Source organism: Euleptes europaea, chromosome 1 (genome assembly GCF_029931775.1).
Source record: "Euleptes europaea isolate rEulEur1 chromosome 1, rEulEur1.hap1, whole genome shotgun sequence".
Classification (NCBI taxonomy): domain Eukaryota; kingdom Metazoa; phylum Chordata; class Lepidosauria; order Squamata; family Sphaerodactylidae; genus Euleptes; species Euleptes europaea.
Window position 1 is genome coordinate 63455571 of NC_079312.1, and position 15324 is coordinate 63470894.

A 15324-nucleotide genomic window follows, 5' to 3' on the forward strand; every position below is an offset into this window, starting at 1 on the left:
CTGCCCTGCTGATAAGTATTCTGTGGTGTTAGTTTAGTATTAAGGGAATAGATTGGGAGCTCAAGAGGAAACACAGTGAGGGATAAACATTTGAAAAATGTCCTTTTTTCCAGATTTTTCTTCCAAATAACTGTAAGCTGTTAAGGTCTTCAGCAAGCCAATTTTCCCTACTCATTCTTTTTTCTTCAGCGCCCCCCCCCCCCCGATGTACAAACTCTTGAACGTCCTGTAAAGAATACCAGTGCTTAGTCATGATCATTTTGCTGCAGAATAAGAGCAGGAAAGGTGATTCTTTTTAAAATAAAATTTACAAAGTCACATTTTTGTGCATTCCTGGGAAATTCAGGAATGTGGAAAAACCTCATTTGTAGGTGATCTTATTTCCCCACTAATAGAGAAACATTGTAAGGTATTCTGCCCAGTTTTTTGGGGGGTGCGGCACATGAAATTCTGCAGAGGAATTCTGCAGCAGCTAAGCAATTTTGCAGTAAACCTGTGACAGCTACTGTAGCATTTAGTTTGGGACAATAAAAGAGTAAAGCTGCAAATTGGTGGCACAGCTGTGATCTCCGACTAAACCTAAATGATCCAGCAACAAAATCCTCGATTGTGCTGGATCATCTCCTTGACTAGATTGATCTACAAAGCCTGAAATGAATGCCATTAATGGCGGCTCATTCAAGACACTTGTAACTATTAGTTTCCATAATAATCCCTATAATTTACAACTTCTACAAAGTGCCATACTGAAATGATCCCTGGGTGTGTGACTAATATATCCTTTCTGTAATGTGAGCATCAAGGAGTCTGTATGTAAATGTCTTAACAAATATATAATGAACTCCATAAAGTTTAATAACAAGCTATATCTGTACTTCATAAAAGATTAATATCTTGCTCTTGCTGGGCAAGAAAAGATGTTAATATGAATAATACAGCTTTCTCAAGAGGGCTCAGTGTTTAGTTATGGATGGTGCTACAGTTCTCTGCTTTGTTCATAGTGGATATTATTAAACAAATAAAATCATGATTGGTCCCATGGAGTTAGATCCAGATGAAGTTTTCTACTCATGCAAGTTTTCTTGGAGAGCCAGCATGGTGCAGTGGTTAAGAGTGGTGGTTTGGAGTGGTGAACTCTAATCTGGAGAACCGGGTTTGATTCCCCGCTCCTCTACATGAGTGGTGGATGCTAATCTGGTAAACTGGGTTGGTTTTCCCACATGAAGCCACATGGTTTCCTACACATGGTTTCCTACACATGGTTTCCTACACATGGTTTCCTACACATGAAGCCAGCTGGGTGACCTTGGGCAAGTTACAGCTGTCTTAGAGTGTTCTCAGCCCCACCTACCTCACAGGGTGTCTGTTGTGGGGAGGGGAAGGGAAGGTAATTGTAGGCCAGTTTGATTCTTTCTTAAGTGGTAGAGAAAGTCAGCATATAAAAACCAACTCTTCTACTCATAAAGGCACTGAAGCCCCAGGCCTGATCTAAGGAATACTCCTCCACCCTCTGATGCCTCAGGGTGCTCACCTAAGTTGTACTGTGTACCCCTCAAGCAACTTTTCCACACTGCTACTGCCACAAGGGGGTATCAGCTGCTTGGTTCCCCCTTATCCACCTAACCCTGATGGCTTCCAAGAGGCCATGCCACAGATACCCCAGGAAAACAGGATAGCCCTTTGTCCCAAAGATGGACCCATACCCCCTGTACAGGTGTGGATAACAATGCTTGATGCCTGGATGCTCAATATGTGCTTCTCATGTGTGCACAACACCTTACTTCACCAGTCACCTTGGCCTGAGCCCTCCTCAAGCACCAGGGTGCATTTCATCTTTCTGCCAAAGCATCTCAGACCATATAATCAGCATGCCTGACGCTACTGCCTTCAGATATTCCATGTTACATAGGGTTTGCCCAACTAAAAAAAATTCTGGTCATTTCTCCATGTCATTTTCCCCCAGGTGGATTAGAATGATGTGAGGCATGGGAGAGGCCTTCAAGTGTTGCAGGGCTGGTTCCATAGCATGCCTCTCTGTCCCAGCCATGTGGTCTGGTCATAGTCACTCACGCCCAGTTGTTACTTTAAGCCTCCATTGACTGCCCTGCAGCTGACCCAGAAGACAATGCTGTGGCTGCAGATGATGACCTGCTTCCTCATGCCCTGTCCTGCCACACCTGTAAAGACTAGACTGAGCAAAGCTCTGAGGGAATGGTGTAGTTGATCAAACTGGCAGTATTCCCTACCATGTCCTTTGGGATTGTTCCTAGCAGTGAGGCCTTCTGGTTCTCTAGTGGAAGGGAAGGGGCCTGCTACTCTGTCTTCCTTGACCTTTATCTACCTTTCTCTGCACAATATTCTCCAAACCAACAACCAACTTCAAATTACTTGCCATTCTATGCACTCTGGGGCCAACTGCCGGAGTCCCAAAACCATGTGTTAAACCTTCCACCAAATAACATGTGTCTGGTCTAAGGGGGGTGGTGGTGGTAGGTAGTCACCAGGTGCCTTAGCTCTGGCAGCTTAATTGGACTGTTCACCTTTGGTAGGAATGTTTCTTGTTTTGCTGCCTGGCTGGCCATTCCTTGTTGTTGCGACTAGCCCCTCCCCCCACTCCCACTAGGACCTGTCTCTGCAGAAGCAACAGGGTGGTTCCACACCATCCTGCAGGAGGAGCCTGCAGGCTCCCCTGATGTGCGCACAGGCAATATGCCCATGATGTACCATGTGCAGAATATGGTAGGGGTTCAGATGTCCCAACACTGTATGAATCGCAAAGTTTGCCAATTGTGTTAACGTACTTACACTCTTCTGTGCAGTTCACCACTACATTGCCCTGTTGAGTCCCATCTTGCATCATGCTATATGTACCCTTCAGGCCCTCCATACTTGATGGGTTGTGTCTGGCATCACACAATACATTCTGTACAGTCCTGTGTGCACTTGGCATTCAAGAAGATCTATGTATTCTGCAATATTGTACACAAGCTCAATGACTGTTGATAGCCTGTTGGGCCAAGGTGCACTGCGCCCCCTCTGCTAGCCCCTGCCCTACTGGGAATGCCAGCTGTACATTACACCAATGTGGCCTGCTTGGCAGTTTTCCTCCAAGTGCCACCCACCTCCCCGGATTGCCGCTGAGTGGCACCAGCCTCCCTGATGTCGGTGCCTGCAGGGTGCCTCCCAGCCCTCCTTGGCTGCCACCTCCTTTATTGGTCCTTTAGGGGACCCTTGAAGCCAACCCAGGTGTCTCAGGTGGTTTACTGTGTTTGGAGGGGGATGTACCTATTTCTGGCGACAAGGTGCTGGAGTATAGCCTGTTCTTGCACTGAGGCACTCCTGTCTACTGGAGGCTCACACTCACAGAGGTCTCTTTACTATCTATTTACTAGCCTTGGGGATGGAGGTCTGTTGCACTGCACTCAGTTCAGGAGTCCAGGGCAGGGATTTCTAGCCAGAGGAGACTCCAGTGCTCTTAAGCCTAAAGGAGGATTGGCATGACTCCAGGAGAGGGAATCACCAGGAAAGGGAGAGCAGCCATTGTGAGGAGTCCGCACAGTGGCTGCTCTCCCCCTCCTGATGACTTGCCACTAGGCTTCCTTTCCAAATGGTTCAAAGAGGTGGGTAGGGCAGACTCTGGCTCCTTTATGTTCTTCCCCCCACCCTCAATGCTGCACAGAAGCTGGGTGTGGTCATGCTGTGCTGGCCCTCCTGCAGCTGTGGCAAGCTCTGTCTCTTCCCCCACACCCCCTTCCCCTTGCAACCCACTGATCTCCCTGGAATCCCTCTACTGGGGGATTAGTTGAAAACTTAGTCTGGATCCATCCCACACCTTGCTGTGGGAACCATCCCACACAGTGTCTGAATTAAAGACTTCCAGTGTTAAATGAAGCTTCTCTGTGGAGGAGGGAAAACTACAGTTATAGTCTCATTCAGAAACTGACAGTGCTGAATGCAATGAGAACTTGGAGCAGTTAAGGAAATGCTCGAGCTGTTTCTGACAATGGCCCATGTCCTCTGAGTGTGATCTTTGCTGCACTTTGAGCACCCTTTAATCCTTCAAGTAAAGAAGTTTATTTCAGATCAGAATGCAAATGCTCCATCTCTTATTAGGACAGAAAGTGGGGCCTTCAGGAGAAGGAGGTAGCTCACATATCAGGAACAGCTGAGACACCTTGAGAATGTAAATTGACTTTTAAAATTTTCTGTGCTACTAGGGAGCCTTTTAGCAAGTTCAGCTGTTGTTACAGGCTGTTTAATAGCTGTCTTGCTTCCCTTCCAAATGTCAAGGATCATTTGGCTATGAAAGTTTTTATGGGCCGAAGTTTATGGGCAGATCTTGGGTCAAGGTGTATCTGGCAATTTTCATGAACCTCTGCTATTTGCATGTGTTAAACCTCTGTCCTACGGAGGCCAGACTTTTTTAAAAAATAACAATGACAAGGCTCAAGTTGCCCTTTACTGATTTGCGGTAATTTGGTTTAACCTTATTTTATTTTATTTCTTCTTCCAGCCTGAGTGTTGCAGGAAATCTTCCAAATCGAAGAGAGACAAGGAGAAGCAAGCTTGCAAAAGCTGCAGTGAAAGCTTTAATTCTATTACCAAAAGACGTCACCATTGCAAACAGTGTGGGGCAGTGAGTATTAGGGTGAAAGCTCAGTCTTTTCTGAATCATTGTAGGATATTTGGAAAAAATTAGGTTTCCTCTACAAACTTTTGACAAGAAGATATTACCTTTTTAAGTGAGACAGGTCCAAGTATGTATATCAGCATATTCCCCCATCTCCTGCAATTTGGCTTGGTTCATCTGCTTTTGTGCTATATGAATGGGCCCAGGGACTCCTCAGATTCACATTCCGCTCCCCTTCAAGTCATATGCCAGTTATTTGCTTCCTGGTTTCCAGCAAACCAGTTATTTGTTTCCTCATTTCCAGCAAACCATAGCTTGTCATTACATAAAAAATGGCAAACTGGTTTTTGCTTGGGGATGTTCGTTAATCTATTAACTAATGACTACATGAAACAAAAAAGTCCCATTCATTACTGCTGTAATAACAAAAATTAATAGGAAAATGAGCACCATTCCTTGTTCTGCTGTTTGGCTTTCTGTTAGTTCAAGGTGTGGCCAGACTTTGAGGGAGAGACAGCAGACAATGAAATAGACAGAAAATCTTTCCAGGCATCATAGTCAAACTGATATTGCAACAGAAGAGCATTACCTTGCTGAATTTATTAATGTATGTATGTACGTATGTATGCATTTCCTTTATAGACACCTTTGTTACTGAGACTCAAGGCAGATTACAGAATATTCTTCTCACCACCTAATTTCCACCCTCAGTGACAGCTTAGGAAGTGTTTTCTTGCTTCTGTATAAGCAGTACTGTCAGTTTTCCTAAGCTGTTCTCAGATTCTCCTCCATTCCTTTTCCCTTAGCTACACACCACAGTCAGTAACAAGCAGAGAACAGAGTTAAATTAACTTAATTCTTAGGGGAAGGGAGGAAACACATACCAGTGTCTCAGAGTAAGCAGAGGCCGTGGTTGGTGTCTGCATGCCCACAAACTGTCCTCCTCTTCTATTTTGATCATGTTGGACATCTTCACTTATTTTCTGCACTTGAAAGACAGTAGATTATTTATCCTTCTATTAAAATCCACTGTGCTTCTTTAGCCTCCCAGTTGCCACCCAGATAATGAAATTTCTCTCAGCCAGTTCTCCAAAGAGATGATAAAGATGGCTTTACGTGTACATGTGTCATGTCATCTATATAGAGAGATATTTATTTGCTAGTGAACAAGCATGCTTAATGCCAGTATTCACGTTCATTTATTTTTGCAAGGTAATGATATTCTGCTGGTTTCTCTGAAATCACAATCAACTTTTATTTCTTTGCCTTCGTTCCTGATGCTACTAGTGCATCCAAACTAGCAGGAGCAGCATAGTTGGCATACTTAGCATCCTGCCACAACAACATGCCTCAGTGGAAATACTGAGACCAGTGTGGTGTAGTGGTTAAGAGCGGGGGTTTGGTGGTTTGGAGTGGTGGAGTCTGATCTGGAGAACTGGGTTTGATTCCCCACTCTTGCACATGAGTGGCGGAGGCTAATCTGGTGAACTGGTTTGTTTCCCCACTCCTACACAGCTGGGGGACCTTGGACAAGTTACAGCTCTGTTAGAGCTCTCTCAGCCCCATCTACCTCACAGGGTATCTGTTGTGGGGAGGAGAAGGGGAGGTGATTGTAAGCCAGTTTGAGTCTCCCTTAAGCCGGTTTGAGTCTCCCTTAAGGGGTAGAGGAAGTCGACATATAAAAAACCAACTCTTCTCTTTACTTCTGATTTTGAGGTATTATTCACCTGCCTGTGTGCAAGTGTTATTCTTTATGTACATGCACTTTCATTCACTCTGTTTCCCTCAATGGTGAAGCCTTTGTTACTTTGGATAAAATGATTTGCTATGAACGACTGTAGCTATATTGGTCCCACATAATGACCATCAAATAAGTATTGATGCATTTATAGCAACAACGTCAGCATAACCAAATGGCAGAATTGCTGAACTGGTGGTGTGTGTGTGTTTGTGAGGTTATGAATATAAATATATGAATATGATTGATTGAACGTGATGTCGTTTCCAAAGTACCAAGAAGCACCCTTTCATAAAATGGGCTATTTTAAATTTATATTTGAATGAGCTTCCAAGAAACTTAATAAATATTTAATCCACTGTAATCAGAAAGCTTTTCATAATTGAACAGAAAAGCAAGTCCATATGGGTGTGAGTCTCTTTTTCAATAAGCAGAAGCTTAGAAAATAGAAAACAGCAAAATTATTCCCTGATTCCTGGCTTGGTGGGGAAAGCAGGAGGGAAAGTAATGTCTTGGGTACCAGTCCTGAAATTCTTATGCCTCTATTGTATTATTGTGTTCCATTCTATTCTGTTGTATTCTGTTGTATAATGCCACTATTGTAACATTAAGGGTTTGGGTTTCAATTATGACTTAGGAATGAACAATTCTCTTTCTGATACAGGTTATCTGTGCAAAATGCTCAGAGTTTAAGCCACTTGCTGATAACAGCCGTCACAACCGGGTGTGTAAAGACTGCTTTCAGCTACTGTCAGCCACCCCATACAACTTGGGCAACGAAGCTGCAGGGGAACAAAAGAAAAAGACTATTACAGAGGTAGATTTGTCTTGTCAGTCAACTTCAAACATGCTGGCTACCTCAGCAAAAGCATGGTTAAAGTCCACACATATGAATGTAAATAACCCCATGCAAAAGTTCATGGGAATCTAGCCCTGTTCAGAATTCTTTCAAGTTTACATTAGAAAGGGGTGCTTTTTGACTTAACAAACCCACGTAGCATAACCATTTCATCATTTGACCATCATATAGCCTTTATTTTAATTCATCTTTTTGTTTTCCCACAAGAAGCAAAGCTGCAGTCCAACTTTACAGCTTTTCCTCCACAATATCATGAAACACCTTTTGTTTTCCATTCCTACTGCCAAAATTAGCTCTATGCCATTCTTGATTACTGATTCCCTGCTTCTGCTCAGACTCTCACATTCAAAGCATTCATCAGTCATGTCCACTTGCCAGATCAAACCTCCCGTCACGTCTCTAAAATGACCTGCTTACAATGGAGAAAGTGTGGAGGCCACAATAACTTAGAATTTGGGATATCTATGAACAAAATGCTTTGGTTATGCTGATCACTAAGTGGCTCTAATTGGGCTTTGTTGAGCTCTTCCACCCTGAAATATACTTCTTATAATTCTGCAGATAGTTATTGTAGCATTCCATCGTAGTCTTCAGAAAACCAGTACAGTAAAACTATCCTCTGTAACTGTGAAAACCGTTGCACAAAACCAGAAGGACTTTTTAAAAATAATCTTAAAAGCCAATAAGTGCTTAGCTACACAGTGAAATGTGACCCAGGGCTTTACTTCACAGAGTGGATTACATACTGTTCAAATTTAGGAGAAAGGGAATACTTATCTTTGTTAGGGTTAGCACATCGCTATGTCTTTGAGTTTCATGTGAAATGCACAAGGGAGCTGCACAAATGAAGCCTAATCTGGGCTGTGGGTCCTTTTCTAGGAGGTAATTGATTGGAATCTATGGGTTTAAATCCTAGCAAATGTCTCTAGGGCGAGTGCTGCAAGGGGAATTTTTGTAGTGTTTTCCTGAAATTAGTTTTGCATGAACTCAAAAACATCCGGAGGTTTACCAAGTTTCTAATCTATTAGAGCTTTTCTGGAGATTTGTTATACAAAAGCCTAATGCAAATAGGGCCAATATTTCTATTCATTGTAGTTTTTCCAAATTTTGGTTCTATTTTTCTTGGGAATTATTGATTTAGCTCCGTCCCTTCTTAGCTGCATATTACCAGCAAGGATTTTTCACTGTACTATTGAAAGGTGGAAGTGAAATCTTGAGTCCCATGAAAACAAGTGAAGACTCACTAATTTTAGTGGGGGATGGATGAAACCTCTAATATTTGTAAGGGCATTTCTGCAGAAAGGTATTTTTCAATCTCAGATGCATTCAGTCAGCCCATCTTTGGATTTTAAGACTAGGGATGAAGCTTATGTATTAAATTTACTAATCAAGATTTGACCATTTGTAAAGATTTTAGTGATTATGCGTCTGGACAGAATTCGTTTTGACAATTGGGAGCTGTTGGAAAACTTCCATTCTTTCAGTTATTTTGGTGACTTATAATATGTTTTCATCTTTCCAAGCAGCAAAAGGAGCAATATGGGGAAGAGTAACTTCAGTATGTTTCTGACGGGGTCATTGTCCACCCAAAACAATTAACCCAACTTCCAGCCAAACAGTATTGTTTCTATTGGCATTTCTATATACAACTAGATTAAATTTCTACCAAACATTACACTTTCCTGACCTCCTCAGGCAGGCCATTCCACATGGCAGGAGCCACAGTGGAGAGAGCACGTGTACGGGAGTTGTTGATTTTGCCCATTTGCAGGTTGGCAACCACAGAAACCCCTGCTGACATGACTGGAATTGTCAGGGCAGAACATAGGGAGAGAGACGATCCCATAAATAAGAGGGGCCAAGACCATGAAGGGCTTTATATGTGATAGCCAATACCTTATACTGAGCTCAGTAACAAATGGATGACCAATGGAGGGTCTGTAGAATGGGAGTAATATGCTCCGTCTAGCTCTCACTAATAGTCAAGCTGCAGCATTCTGGACCAGCTGGAGTTTCTGAGTTGATTTTGAGGGGAGACCAATGTACAGTGTATTACAATAGTCTAGTCTCAATGTTACTGTGGTGTGGATCCAGGTGGCCAGGTCAGGCATATCAAGGTAAGGGGCCATCTTATTGGCTAGGCTGAGTTGGAAGAAAGCTTTTTTTTGCATCTGCATTAACTTATTTCTCCAATAATAAAGCTAGATCCAGTATAACCCCAAGGTTTTTACCTGAATTAGCAAGGGTCAGTCAAACTCCATCAAAAGTGGGGAGAACAATGTCCTTCAAGACCTTCCCAACCAGCATTACTTCTGTCTTTTCAGGGTTTAGTTCCAATTTGTTCACTTTTAGCCAGTTAAGCACCATGGCCAGGCAGCGATTCAGGACCTCTACCACATCACCAGGAGATTTGGATGAGGATATACCTAGCTGACTATCATCATCATATTGATGAAAACCAACCCAGAAGCTAGGAATGATTTATCTTAAGGACTTTACATAGAGATTAAGATTGTGTAAAACAAAGAAGTGTCTTTTTGTTTAAAAAGAAGGGAGCACACAAAGAGGGGAACTAACTCTGCTCCCTCCTCACCTTACATTTCTTCTGTTTAGCATATGTTCTCTCAGCTAGGCTCTGATATGAGTTGTTAGCTGGGTTGGGAGAAAAATGCTGAAAGAAACAATATAGTGTGGAACTGAGATTTAATTCCTTCTTCGGGGACTTCATTTTTGTAAAAAGAATACCATCAGATCTCTGCTCTCTGGCTGTCATTGTTATATTCAGATAGAACTAAATTGTGTCAACCCATTGTTAATTTCAAAGCTACAAATTTGGTCCCCCCCACCCTTTACTTGCACTTTTCTTACATTTTCAGACATGAAATGAGAACTAGAAAAGAAATTGTTGAGTATTTCTCTTTCACTTTTATTGGCTGGAAGTGTCACAAAAGAGGAAGGACAGAACCAGTCAGCCCATTGCAGTGGAGAGTGAGCTGTCTGAAGAGAATCCACTAACTGGCTAAAGAAGCACACCCTTCTTTCCACTAAGAATGCTGGCAGTATTAGCTTCCCACGGAATGCTGAACTCAGCTAAAGAGAGGAATTGGTAACTTCTAGGAAGGTGTTCAGTTGCTTTTATACCATTACTTGAGTTTGTCCAAATATTAATGACAGTAATATGTCTGTGAAGAGAAATTATTGATAAAAAGATCAACACATCCGTGTTCAGATTCTGAGATGACTTAATTTGTGCCAGTTCCCTAGCACCGGGGTTTGGCTGTGTTTAACTTTGATTTGTATGTGTGGGGTGTGTGTGGAAAGAACCGTCTTTTCCCCACACAACCAGATATTCTCTCTTATCTTTGCAGCATTGCACTGTGACTCCTTTCACTTGTGCTGAAGCAGCTTCCTCATTAATTTTCAATCTCCTCCCAACCTATTTTAAGTGTGAAAGAAGCTGTATCATCTTAATTGCTAGTCTCAGTTTACACCGTGGGAGATGAATTTCAGCTGAACATTCTCCAAAAAACACTAGTGCAGCACTTGCATCTAGGTGTTTAATCTTGATAATACATCATAATAATTAAATCCCTGTATACTTTGGTAATTAGACTTTTGTACATGGGTTGTGCATGAATAAATACATGAACATAAACATATAACAAATGTGTAAGTGCCTCTGACATCTGATTGAACAGAATCTGGTGTGGGTGTGTTTTTTAAAACAGAAGCAAAGCAGTTTGGGAGCAGAGAACAGTCTCTTCAACAGCCAATTCCTGTTCCAAGAAAAAGGGAAAGCGTGGAGTAAAGTGTGGCTCACCATTCTCAAGTCTGAGCCACTTGTCTTATACCTGGAAGGAAGAAATCAGGTAACATCTCAGGCTATGAAACAGCAATTTAAAAAAATGATCACGTTGAGAAATGGGCTAGAACAGTAATTCTCCCATTCTGTGTCAGGGCACAGTAATGTGCTGTAAGAGGATTGCTCGTGTTCCACTAAATCACTCAAGGCTCTTGTGAGCTCAAGAGGGAAGCTGCCTTCTGCATATCTGCCTGAATCACTGCTGTGGCCTTTCCCCCCTTCCATCAGCCTTTGCCAGGGGCTAGCAATTCTGTCCCTCTCCTGAAATGTGATTGAAACATTCAGTCATTCGCAAGATACAGAGATGTGGCAGAATGACCTGCTCTCGACAGAGGCTTTCCATTGTACCCCACTTCACAGCAGTAACTCGTCTTCTGATCGGTGACTCAGACCTCAGTCAAACCCAGTGCTAGCAAGCAATAAAATTGAGCTGTGAAACATTGCAGACACACAGAACATCATTACATTTTGCAAGCATAGCACGTGAACACATGAAGCTGCCTTACACTGAATCAGACCCTTGGTCCATCAAAGTCAGTATTGTCTGCTCAGACCGGCAGCAGCTCTCCAGGGTCTCAGGGAGAGATCTTTCGCATCACCTACTTGCCTAGTCCCTTTGACTGGAGATGCTGGAGGTTGAACCTGGGACCTTCTGCATGTCAAACAGATGCTCTACCACTGAGCCCACAGCCCCTCCCCATTTAAACTGAACCTCTATGTGTGTAATTCTACCAGTGCAGTGCTGCCTGGGACATGGATCTCTGGTATGCTGATGTTTCATGCATAGTTTCTGATGGCCCAATTTAAATTAGAGGCTGAGGAGTGCAATGTCTCCTGAAGAAGAAGAAGAGTTGGGTTTTATATGCTGACTTTCTCTACCACTTAAAGAAGAATCAAACCTGCTTACAATCACTTCCCCTTCCCCTTCCCACAACAGACACCCTGTGAGGTAGGTGGGGCTGAGAGAACTGTGATAGCCCAAGGTCACCCAGCTGGCTTCATGTGGAGGAGTGGGGAAACAAATCCAGTTTACCAGATTAGCGTCTGCCGCTCATGTGATGGAGTGGGGGATCAAACCCGGTTCTCCAGATCAGAGTCCACTGCTCCAAAGCTTTTCTGTACCATCAATGTCAAGTTTAAATCATACTTCATACAGAAGAACTGGGTTGGCCTCCTCTGGGTTCTAAAAGTAAATCTTTCTGGTTGTAAGAGAGAGGTGTGCTTCTGGTTTTAATGGAAATGTATAAGCCAAGGCTCAGTAGCAGAGCATTAGCTTTGATTGCAGAAGGCCCCTAGTTCAATTCCTGTCATCCCCAGGATCAGATAGTAGGTGAAGTGAAGGACCTCTACTTGAGACCCTGGAGAGCTGCTGCCAGTTAGACTAGACAATACTGACCTTGACAATCCAATGGCCTGCCTTGGTACAAATAAGGCAGCTTTGTATCTTTGTTCAGTGTGCCTTGATATCAGAAGTTAGCTTTCAACAACAGAATGATTCTACTGTCTTCCAAATATGCAAAGGCTGCCAGAGCCTTCAAATTTATTGTTTATTGGAAATAGCTATTCAAGCATTTTAATTTCTTCAGACCTGGATAAATCTATGATAATTATTTATTTGCCTAAGTTTTAAGAGTGCCATGATTTCAAAATGAACACTTCACGTTTATTGATCTTGAAAACATTCACACACATACACACACACCAAATACCACAAGGCATCGGCAGTAAGACAGTATTACTTTAAATCTTCATTTGATTTATGAAATTCCAAGTCTGACAGTATTATACCTGTGTAATTGCAAAAGTGCTGAGAATGTGTTTTGGTAATGTACGAAACAACTAGGTTTCCTACTCGCCGCTGCATCACATTCACTGGACAGGATTAATACTACAATGAAAGCAATCTTCAGGTCTCTTCATGGCCATTTATAGCGGAATGATAAAGAGCAGCAATATGTTGACTGACAGAATATGCAGAAAAATGGCTTTGCTATCCTAACGGGTGAAAGTTACCATGTGGGGGGAGGCCAATAATGCACACCCCAGGAGCCACGCAGTGATGGCAGAGATGAGGAGCAGGTTGCTTAATAATGTTACAAGCATACAATAGGAATGGATGCCTTGTGAGCCCAGCTGTTCAGGGAACATCTCTACTTATACCTATTCTTTTGTGACAAGTGGGCATCCCTCTTTTTTCTTCTCTACAGAGTCTGGGGTACTGCAGGGCATTTCAGCTAATGCACAGTTTCAAGGAATGGCTGCTATTGTAATATGTTTGGGAGAATGTTGTTTCCTTTGAAATGCTCCCCTTTTTCTAAATTCTGGGTGAAGAGTGGTTAGAGAGGGAATATTGCCAGTATTGAAAGAAACCCCAGCTTCAGCTCCAGTTGCATCCAAATTTTGTAATGCTTATTGCCAATCTCTTCTAAAAAGAGGCAAACCCCACCATCGCCTAAAAGGGGGCAAAACATAGTACAAATCTCTTGCTTTTTAGCTTATTATTAATATTGAAAAAGCATAATGAGAATCATTAAAGGAAAAGTGATAGTGCAAAATTCAGACATAACATGAAAACATGGTTTATTTTAAATAGGGTTATAGATCACGAGGGGTAGCCATGTTTGTCTGTAGCAAGAGTCCAGTAGCACCTTGAAGACAAACAGAATTTCTGGCAGGATATGAGCTTTTATGAGCCACAGCTCACTTCTTCAGATATAGCTAGAATGTGAGTCCATCTGCCTTTAAGTAGAGAAGAATCAATTAGACACCCAATGGCAATAGCATGTAAATAGCAATAGCAGGAAAATGACATTATCACATCTAATCCAATCACACCTGCTAATGCCATTTACCGGCTATTGCCGTTTGCATGCTATTGCCATTGGGTGTCTGAATTCACTCTTCTCTACTTAAGGACAGATGGACTCACATTCTAGCTGAATCTGAAGAAGCGAGCTGTGACTCACAAAAGCTCATATCCTGCCAGAAATTTTGTTTGTCTTTAAGGTGCTACTGGACTCTTGCTCTTTTCCACTTTAAATATGGTTAGTTTGTGACACCAGGATTTGGTTTATAGATTATCACTTGAATCCTTATTTGCCTCAAGAAATGAACTACTTACTATTGATGTGAAGGAGTTACGATTATTTTGAAATGGGTTTGTTTCTTGCATGCTTCTGTTTTCATTTCCAACTTTTTTTTTTGTGTGTGTGTGTGTATGTGTTAATCAGGATGGACCAATTTCACGGAGCATACCCCTACCAGGATATGAAGTTGATTTTCCACATTCTGGTGAGAAGTGTGAATCAAAATATGTTTTCAAACTCTGCCATTCCCAACAGACTATGTATTTCAGTGCAGAGGATGAAGAGCAGCAAATGAAATGGATGGATATTCTCACCAAAGCATCCAAAGGGCAGACTAATGATCCCAGCGAAAGAGCCAACAATCCCTAGAGTAAATATCTTTTAAGGTCCAAGGTATACTTGGGATGGAGAGGAGAAATAACTTGAACTTGTTATTCTTGGCACTTTGAAAATCCATATGGCTTTATATTTCTGTACGTCTATCTAGGAAATTGAGTAGTTTCCTCCTTATTGTACATTCACCACATACAGTACTGATTGTCTGGCATATATGTTACTTGATGGAATAAGTAAGTGTAGATGTTAATGGTGTTTATGTTGATATTAACGAAAAATGGAGATAAGCATTAATTTTATCCGAGACAATTGGAAAACCATTTGCTCCCTCCTGTCTGCTCCCCTCCCCTTTCCATTGTTGTTCGAGTGCAGAATGTGTATTCGTCTGTGAGTTACTACAGAAGTTACATGTTGTTCAAGCTTGTGGCTGGCCACTGACATTCTGTGGTGTCCTAACATGTGGATTTTTTTTCTTTTTTAAAAAGGAAAAGGGCTCCTCTGTGACTTGTGAGCAACATCATGGATTTCTTTCCTTCGGTTAAAATTGTGTCCTTTATTGCAATGACTTTTGTCCGCAAGACAAATACTGTAGAATATATTTCTAAAGTCTTTGGAAATCCATTGCAGAAGATACCTTGAAAAGTCTCAAATATCAAGCATTTCTATGTAGATATAGACACACACACACTTATATAGAAATATATTTGTTCGGTTTTTTACTTTTTTTTACCGACAATTTTCTTATTTCTTTGTATGATCTCCTTTTTAAAGTATTCAGGCAAATGTTTTATACTTCAAACTGGGATGTTACCA

The 15324-nt window shown here is 42.0% G+C and overlaps 1 protein-coding gene across 2 annotated transcripts in view; it reads left to right on the top strand.

Annotated features, from left to right (window-relative positions):
* Window positions 1–14655, top strand: part of FGD3 (FYVE, RhoGEF and PH domain containing 3) — a 122688-nt gene extending 108033 nt beyond the window's left edge. For both annotated transcript variants that reach the window (XM_056853428.1, XM_056853435.1), the window contains exons 16-19: window positions 4514–4636; window positions 7033–7185; window positions 10956–11096; window positions 14320–14655. In XM_056853428.1, coding sequence (XP_056709406.1) covers window positions 4514–4636; window positions 7033–7185; window positions 10956–11096; window positions 14320–14544 — 642 coding nt within the window. In that variant the 3' untranslated portion in view covers window positions 14545–14655. The remainder of the gene's footprint in view (window positions 1–4513; window positions 4637–7032; window positions 7186–10955; window positions 11097–14319) is intronic.
* Window positions 14656–15324: the final 669 nt, after the last annotated feature.